General features: G+C 33.8%; 1 protein-coding gene across 1 annotated transcript; it reads right to left on the bottom strand.

Annotated features, from left to right (window-relative positions):
- On the bottom strand, positions 3509-9367 carry LOC109841551 (PRKR-interacting protein 1; the record flags this gene model as incomplete). The annotated part of the gene is made up of 2 exons (XM_020410513.1): positions 3509-4092; positions 9191-9367. Coding segments are annotated over 2 exons (495 nt in total), but the record flags the coding sequence as incomplete, so codon positions are not given.

The following is a 9369-nucleotide window of genomic DNA, read 5'->3' on the forward strand; positions in this document are numbered from 1 at the left end:
TGGTCTTCAAGAATCCAAGCTGAATTCTTCCTCTCCTAGAATCATCAATAGTTTGAGTGCCAATTTTTCTTAGATCCCTTTAGAAGCCTCTGAATCTAGAGGTGGTATCCTTTTGGGCTGGAGAGACTCATCTATATCCTGCTCTTCTTCCAGCATTGGGATCTTTTGTCACTGCTCACTTCATTCATAAACAATCTATCTGGGCTTTTGCAGCTACCTCTGTTTATGCCCCTCATGACAATATTGATAGAGAAGTTTGTTGGTGGGAACTCTTGAGGATTAGGTCTTCAATTTCTAAGCCGTGGGTTGTCTTTGGAGATTTTAACATGACTATGAGTATTGAAGAGAAGAGTGGTAGAGCAGGATCTATAAGAGACATAACCAATTTCAATCACCTCATAGATTCTCTTCATCTAAAAATCTAAAATCTAAAAATTACAAACAACCTTTTAAAAATCTAAAAGTTATAAATTGCCCCCCTTTAAAATATGATCATTATTTAAACTTTCCTTAAATTCCAAAAATTGCAAACTATCCTCAAAATATCTGAAATTACAAAGACCCCTAATGATTTGAAAACTACAAATCACCTCCTGAAAAAGCTAAAATTACAAGCACCCTCTGAAATATAAAATTCCAACAACTCCCCATAATTTCAAAAATTTAAACAATCCCTATGAAATCTAAAAATTACAAGTAACCCTGAGAGATCTAAAAACTATAAACAACACCATGAGAAACAAATACAACAAACACCCTTTAAGATCTGACAATTACAAACAAACCCCTTAAATTCGAAAACTACCAATAGACCGCTAAAAATTTTGAAAGGGCGAGGGCGAAGGAATTTCAGAGTTTTTTGAGTGCAGAAAAGATTTGGAATTTAAAGCATTATCTGATGGGGGAAAGAGGAAGGGAATGATGGTTGGGGCGTGCCAAAATGAGGAGCGCTATTATAGTTTATAGAGAAGAAGGGTGAGAAACAAGTAGAACTTATAGAGAATATAAGTAGTTAAATAACACGAAATGGGGTTTAGTAAATCGGTTTGGCTTCAAGAAGAGTAGAGGAAATAGGTGATTGATTAAACCATACTCATTTGTGTGGTCACGAGAACACAAAAGAATAAGTGGTAGCCAAAAAGGGAAGGAATTTCGACAAAATTCCATTTAGAACAACAAACAAATTAGAATTTAAGTCAACATATACAAATCAAAGGAATCATATCAATCTGTGTAACAACGGGCATAAAACTTAGGTAATTGAGGGGGGGGGGGGGGGGGGGACTCGTGTAGAGAGCCTCTCTACATAAAATCATAGATATTTTCGAAACCTCCCATCACCATGGGGGTTTGTCTCAGAAACTCCCTCAGCTATTTTAATTTAAGAAACGCCCTCAAATTTGAACATATTGTAGATAACTCCTGCTCGAACTGTGAAAGCTTGGAGAGGAACGTCTAAACTTTTTCTCACTTAATCACCCCCCACCCCCCAGCAAGTTTTGAAAATTCGAGAAACCCCATGAATTATTTTCACTTTACACCCTGAATGCTAACATTGTTAGGTTCTAGCATGTCACATGACAATAAGTGATTGAAAAAGATAGAAATAACCCTCAAATCATAAAAAAAATACTTTATTTTTTTAAAGATGAGAGAGAGAGAGAGAGAGAGAGAGAGAGAGAGAGAGAGAGAGAAAATCATTTGTAACTTAAGTCTGCGTTTGATAACCCATGCTGTTTTTCTTATTTTATAATGTTTTTTGCTAAAAGACAAAACACCATAGCATCTTGGAAACTAAGGTGTTTTTGTGAGCTAAATCATCATCAAACTAAACATATAACACTTATTTTAAAAGCAATTTTTGATGTGTTTTAAGTTTTGTGTTTGTTTTGAGTCTGAGGAGCTGTTAATATAATATCTAACATAACATATTAAATATAATTCAATGTATAGTCCATTATCAACAATGCTTATTATACTTATATTATACTATAGTATATTATAGTTCATCTAATATATTAGTACTATTTATTAAATAATTGATAAGAATATATTAATGAATTAAAATATCTTATATAATAATATATATAACATATTAAATACTAATATTTAATATCTTGAAAATGTATTATATATTAATATAGTTAAATTCAATATACTAAAAAATAATAATAAAATATAATAAATTAATAAAATATAAACAAAGGTTATTGATGACAAATAATAATGTTAATACTGATATAATAATATATTGTACAGATAATTATAATCACTATTAGTATTATTAATTTTTTTAAATAAATAATATGTAATAAATTAATAAGCATAAAATGGTTATAATAATGGCAACATATTTAAGAATAAAAAGAATAATAATATGTTAAATAATATAAATATAGCATATATTATATAGTACAGAATAATATAATATAAAATGCAATATATTACGTAATAAAATAATATTATATATTATATATTATATAATAAGTAATATAATATTATAATGTTAAAATAATTTATTAATAATAAAATAATTATTGCTAACAAATGTTAGTATAGATAATAATAATAATAATATTAATATAATAATAATACTTTATTATATACTATTAAAGTAATTATTTAGTAAACTCTAACATATTAGAAACTGTAATATATTATATAATGTTGAAATATTTAATAAATATTAATTTATAAGTAATATACTAGTAATAACATAATAATAATATATTTTATTAGTAATAATATAATATTATATTAATAGTAAAATAATATCATTTTAAAAATAATATATAATATATTGTATTAACAAATTAATATACCAAAATAATTAAATATATTTTTATTTGAAAATAGTATGTAATAATTATAATATAATATAATACATTAAAGTACAATATGATATGATAATACATTATTCAATATTATATTGTATCATATTTACTATTATCATATATTTAATACTAATATTATAATCGGTCAAACAAGTGTTGACCAATAACACTTAGCATGGTGTTTTGAAAACACCTTAGGGGAAAACACAACACCATTGTGATTTTTTACAAAAACACAACATGGAAAACAATATGGTATCCAAACGGAGGCCAAGATATTGTTTTTACTGATTGAGAATTTCTTTATAATTGAATGAGATGATTATCAATAGAATATTTCACTCATTTTATATTTTGAAATGACCTCAGAGGGGGTTTGGTGAGAAAAGTGTGAAAGATTTGGGGATATTTTGTGAGACATCCCATAGTTGATAGGGGCTTTCTCAAGGTTTCAAAAAGTTAAGTGGGGTTATCAATAACATGCACAATTTTGTGTGTGTGTGTGTGTTGGTTGATGCATCCGCCATAGTTGAGGAGGTCTTTCTGAAGTTAACCCAAAATCATATATTCAATTTAAGAAATGTGAAGTCAAGAAGTTCCGAATCGAAGTTCAGTCAAGAAGCTGCAACCATAAAAAGTACATGCCTCCAATTTAGGAAATGCCGCAACAAAGGTTCCACAAGAACACGAAAAAAAAAGACTATCCATATTCAGATCTATCAAAATATATCCCAATCTTAATCTTTCATTGACATATCAGTATGCTCCTCTTGAGATACATCATCATGAACTGTTAGAACTGAACACAGATATAATGCCCCCGTATCGAAAAAAGTTAAACTAGGCAGCAGCGGCATCATGATCATCACTGGAAAATCATAGTTCTCGGCTGCATTTCATTTTACACTTTAGCGTGCACATGATCAATACGGAGCAGGTCCTAATGAATCTTATCCGAAATTGACAACTTCAGTTGTTCACTGTCATCATAATCCGAATCCTCGCTATCTGAAGATTCTTCTTTGTGATTCTCTTCTCCTTGATGTTCTTCCCCATCATCACCACACGTCTTAGTTTTCTTTTCTTTCTTCTTTTGTTTCTTCTTTTGTCGTTTCAAGCGTTTCTTGGCAGTCCTCTCTTCTGCAGCTTTCATTCTTTCCTCCCGTCTCATGTTAAACTCGGCTATCTCTTTCCTCCTTTGGTAGTCTGCATCCATCCTTGCAACCCGATCTTGTTCCTTTCGTCTCATTTGGCGATACTGTCACAAACAAGCAAATGAATGATATATTATTATTCTTTTACAGTAGGTCTCTCCTCTATTATAGTCGGCAATGTGGGACTAGACACATGCACGCTCTATTCTCCCAATACGATAAATACTTTATAACATATATGAAGAGAGAGCAGGCGCTGTCTAATAAGATAACTGAAAAGAAAGCAACATGAAAAACCTGACAGATCTCAATATGGTATCGACATACTAAACAAATAAAGTTTCTGAAGCTTCTTAAATATTATTACATATTTATATTACTTGAAATAAAATTATAACCGCTGACCGTCACCAAGACTCCGGAGTTTTAGTACATGGGAAGGAACTTTAAGATGGTACTGAAGCAACCCAATTTCAAATCTCACTAAACACGTATTTAAGGTGTATTGTAAAATAACTGTATATTGTTTCATAAAATAATCCAAGTTTCTAGCCAAAAAGGACATCTCAATCTCAAGTCGGAATATAAAATAATGACACACTCAATTCTCAACACCATTCTGGAGTTTCAGTGCAGTGGAAGGGACTTAAGATATATGATTGGGACGATAAAGAAACCAATACCTCCCAAGGCATAAACACATACCCCCCACCCCCCCAAAAAAAATAAAATAAAATAAAACAGGCACAACAAGTAATACTATTAATTCTACTAGTAAACATCCAACTAAATATACTTGAGTTGAACACTGCTCTCGACATATTATAACATCCAACTTATTCGTTTACTAAGTAGCCAAATAAAACTTCAAGCTACTAAACAAAATCAGCATAAGAACAAACTCGAGAACTAAGGAAAGCAAACAAAATTCACAAAGTGGCCCAATCCTGAGTTTCTCCCTCCCATCTTTTCCCATTTTAGGTCATCTAACGGCCAATAACTGCAGCCTCTCATCCAACCGACGTCTACATGATGTCGACCTCCCAGTGCAACCTTTGGTTATCCCTCCGAATTACAAATATTGCTTAAGCCAGCAGAACAGTGGGATGCCGGGGAACGCCACTTTCTGTGGGCATTGCATCAGGTTTTCTTGGGTTTGCTCATCTTTCACTTTTCCCTTTCTCTGTGGCTCCAAAGTTCTTTAGAATTGGTGATTTTTGAGTTGGTGCTTTATTTTGAATTGGTGCTTTTTTAATTTCAAATAATGACCACAGTGCAAGCAACTTCGGTGAACCCTGTATCAATAAAAGATATTAAGGTGTTTGGGCTTGAGATTTAAGCACACCACATTGCCTAGTTATATAAAAACGCCAATCAAATTCGCCCAGAGAACATTGACAATTGTAGAGTACAAAAAAGAGGGTATGCGGTGTTTCTATTTAGCTTGATGTTGCGTTTTACATTTTTCTAGTTAGGATCAAGTAATGAAACAGACCTATAAATTTTGACAATTTCACTAGAATATGAGTATTACAAAGTTGTTTACTGAAAACTATTGAGTGATATCTTACTTGATTGTAACTTTTGTGAAGTTCAATACACCACTCAATACTGCTCAGTAGATATATATGTAAACTCATTTTCTACTGGAATTCTCAAAAACTTTTCTAAGGTCAATTTCATTACATGATATTTTTCTTTTCATTAATCATAACTAGAAAATGTAAAAGAACAAGACCAAGCTAAACAGAAAAATTGAACATCACGACTATCTATCCTCATTTCTACTCTACAATTTTCAAAGTTTTTTGGGCGAATCCGATTTGAATTATATAAAAGTAATTTATGTAGCGCACATAGAAATGTCAAGCCTAACACCTTGTATATTCATCGACACAGAGCTTTCTTAAGGTGCTTGCACTTCCATTCTCTAAAATCAAAAGCATACATTTCAAAAGAATTCTGAAGCAACAGAAAAAAGTAAAAGAAAAGGCTAAGCAAATCCAAAGCCTAACCCGAAGCTCATGAAAAGTCACATTCGCTAGCAAGACAACCCCCACACCCCCCACACCCCAACCAACCAACCAAAAAAAAAAAAGGGGGGGGGGGGGGAGAAGAAGAAAGAAACACTATCGGCTAAAACAATATTTGTACTTCGAAGGAAGAACCACCAAAGATCACAATGGAACGTTGACATCAGGATCAGGTGGTCAAGGTGGGGGGAGAGATTGCATCTAAGGCTGAGAAAGAGATTGGGCCATGCATAGACATAGAGTTAGGTCAATCTCATCACCACTCAACGGCGAGGATGGAGGAGACACTAGCGAAGGTGAAGCCGTGGGGTTGGTTGTACTCATGAAATTGATGAGGTTAAAAAATCAACATTGAGAGGGGAGGATTTGTTTGGGCTAGAGATAAAAGAAGAGGGAGGTGGTAGATAACAAGAGAGAAGTAACACACTAAAATATGCAATTCTAATCAAAATAATTAAAATATTGAAAATAGAGGGGCACATGTCCAATCACAATTTGATGATAGAGGGGTTCTAGCAATCTTCTTCTGCATTGGATTTCACTCTACCATGCACCAGCAATCTTCTTCTGCATTGGATTTCACTCTACCATGCACCAGCAATCTTTACGGTCACTAAACAAATGACGATGATTACACATTCAATCTCTCAGGTGGAATGAATCTTTTGATTTGACTGTAGTGTGACAATAATATGGAAAAATCAAGAACCAAATGACCATGAGATGATTACCCATTCAATCTCTCAGGTGGAATGAATCTTTTGATTTGACAGTAGTGTGACAATAATGTGGCAAAATCAAGGAGATCAAATAAAACAACAAGTAGTGCACACTCAAATAAACAAAGGACTCTTTGCACCCAAAAATAATAATAAAGAAACACAGTATAAGCAGATCATCCTTTCCATCAAGAAATAAACAGAGTATAGTCAGATCATCCTTTCCATCAGGCAGCTTCTTCCTATATTAGTGTCATGTTGCATCTGGTTTAGGTGATACTTGTGGGTTTACTTTTGAATTAAAATATACAATATTGAAGACATTCCATAGCAAAAATCATTTTTAGAAATGACAGTTTCCACTATCCATGTGATACTTTGACAATTTTATGCCACAATTTACAGACTAGGAAAAATATGACACGCAATGACACGGTCACGAAATGTGGGACACAACGACACCCCGAATATAGATATATGGAAACAACTATATGTGAGGTGCAAATGAGAATCCTAGAGTATGTGAAGAGACCTTCAAAAAAAATCTTCATCAATACGTCCGAATCTCAAAAGTACAGTAGTATAAACATACTGTAGTGTTAAGGGAGTGAATTCCAACCCAACCAAGGATAGTGCAGGTTGCAGATAAATACATTAGAATCACAAGCTATGTTTAGCCGAGGATATGAATATGGTTACTTTCTGTGCTAACACTTAGGGCCTGTTTGGCAACTTCGCAATACGGAACCAAGTTGATCTAGCCCCATTTTGAGAAGAATTCTGTTTGGATAAACCATGCCCAACATTGTACCAGTTCTTACAAGGACAAAATTGGCCCCTAAAAACTGGTTTTCCTTTGTCTCCCCCACTAGTTTAGTTTATAACTGGGTTAAAATCAATCCTAACCTAGTCTTAGGGTGATTGCCAAACACACCCTTATTGTTTCAACTTGTGACATTTGAATTGACATCTTCCTTGAGGAATGCATGCAGTTGTAGCCCCCATGAATGGCACAAGAAACTGCATGCTGAAAGCAAGTAGAGGTGCAAATAGTACCTTGGTGCAGAGGTTGGGGGGCAAATAGTCACTGCAAGATTCTCAATTTGCAAAATTGGATGGCTACAACTACTTTTGATTGGGAGAATATTGTACAAGAATGATGAACGACTTTGTTCATTCACCAAGTAGTTACCCCTCTTTTAGAGGAACACCGATGTTAGACACAAGTTAAAGGATAAAATTGGATAACATACATGGTGTTCAATACTTTCTATAAAAAGTTAGGATCACTAAGGAAAGCTATGTATATCATGAGAAAATCAACACAAAATATCATCAATCATATATAGTCAAATGAAAGGAAAAAAAATATCGACGAACATATTCCTCTTCTTTCCTTAATAATTTAGCTCCATATACTTTTATACTACTAAAGGTTGTGCACTATCTTAATTAGCAGCCCTGCTTTTCTGGCACATATTGCAAATTAAAACAAGAACAGTATGGTATTATATATCCCCACCTACAATAGACTAGTGAAGCTATCTGCCAAGTATTTGAGGCCATTTTCATGAAACTGTTTTTTTATTTTTTTTATTTTTTATTTTTTTGCTTTCATCCAATCTGGTTATGAAGTAATCAATACAATCAATTCCTTTGAATCTTTATAAGGAGTGAATGAGGTCCTAAACTCTGACACAAGTAAACCAAATTCAAGGGGTACTTCTGCTGAGCTGAAGGGTAAAGGGGCTAGTAGTGCTTCTCATTCTAACAAATTTGGATGAGTATCTTTGGAAGCTGGAACATAAGAGGTCTAAATGACCTTAATAAATAGCGGGATGTCCTAAAAGTTTTCTTTATAGTAATAACATGTCTCTTTTTGCCTTATTAGAGACCAAGCTTAATTCTAATAAAGCAAAATCTGTTGTGGATAGAATTGCTTACGGATGGGATTATGCACACAACTTTGATTATTGTGATAATGGTAGAGTATTGCTTCTATGGGATAACCAGCAGATTCGCGTTCATCCTCTGTGGATCACATCTCAAATGATTCACTGTTTGGTTGAATGTCAAGGGGGTTCAGTGGTTATTCTCAAGTTACAGGAACTTGGGTTATCCTGGGTGAATTTAACTGCATCGCACAAGTTGATGAAAAGAAAAATGGTAGGTCAGTTAGAATAAAAGATCTTTGTGAGCTTCAATCCTTACTGTTAGATACTTGTTTGGTTGACATGAAGTTTACAGGTCAGTACTTTACCAGGAGTGATACAGCTGGTCAATCTCAGAATTTTCGAAAAATTGGACAGAGTTATTGTTAATTCTTATTGCTTGGCAATTCTTCCTTTTTTTTAATGCATTAGTCAAGCAAAGGAGGCAATCGAACAAAACAATTGATCTGTGCAATGAGGTGAAAAAAATCGAAACTTTGAAAGCTCTCCAAGCAAAACCTGATGGAAATCGCCGGAGCCGGACCCCGCAGAGCTGCCGGAGGTGTTGCTGACTTTAACGGGAACGTTATCGATGATTCTTCGGAGCTTAATCTCAAGATCCTCTTCGTCTTCCCTCAGGAGAGGCCCAGGCTTCTGGTACTCTACGATCGCCCCCTCCTTCGCTCCTCCGCCCACAG

This window comes from Asparagus officinalis, chromosome 5 (assembly GCF_001876935.1).
Source record: "Asparagus officinalis chromosome 5, Aspof.V1, whole genome shotgun sequence".
In the NCBI taxonomy this organism is placed as follows: domain Eukaryota; kingdom Viridiplantae; phylum Streptophyta; class Magnoliopsida; order Asparagales; family Asparagaceae; genus Asparagus; species Asparagus officinalis.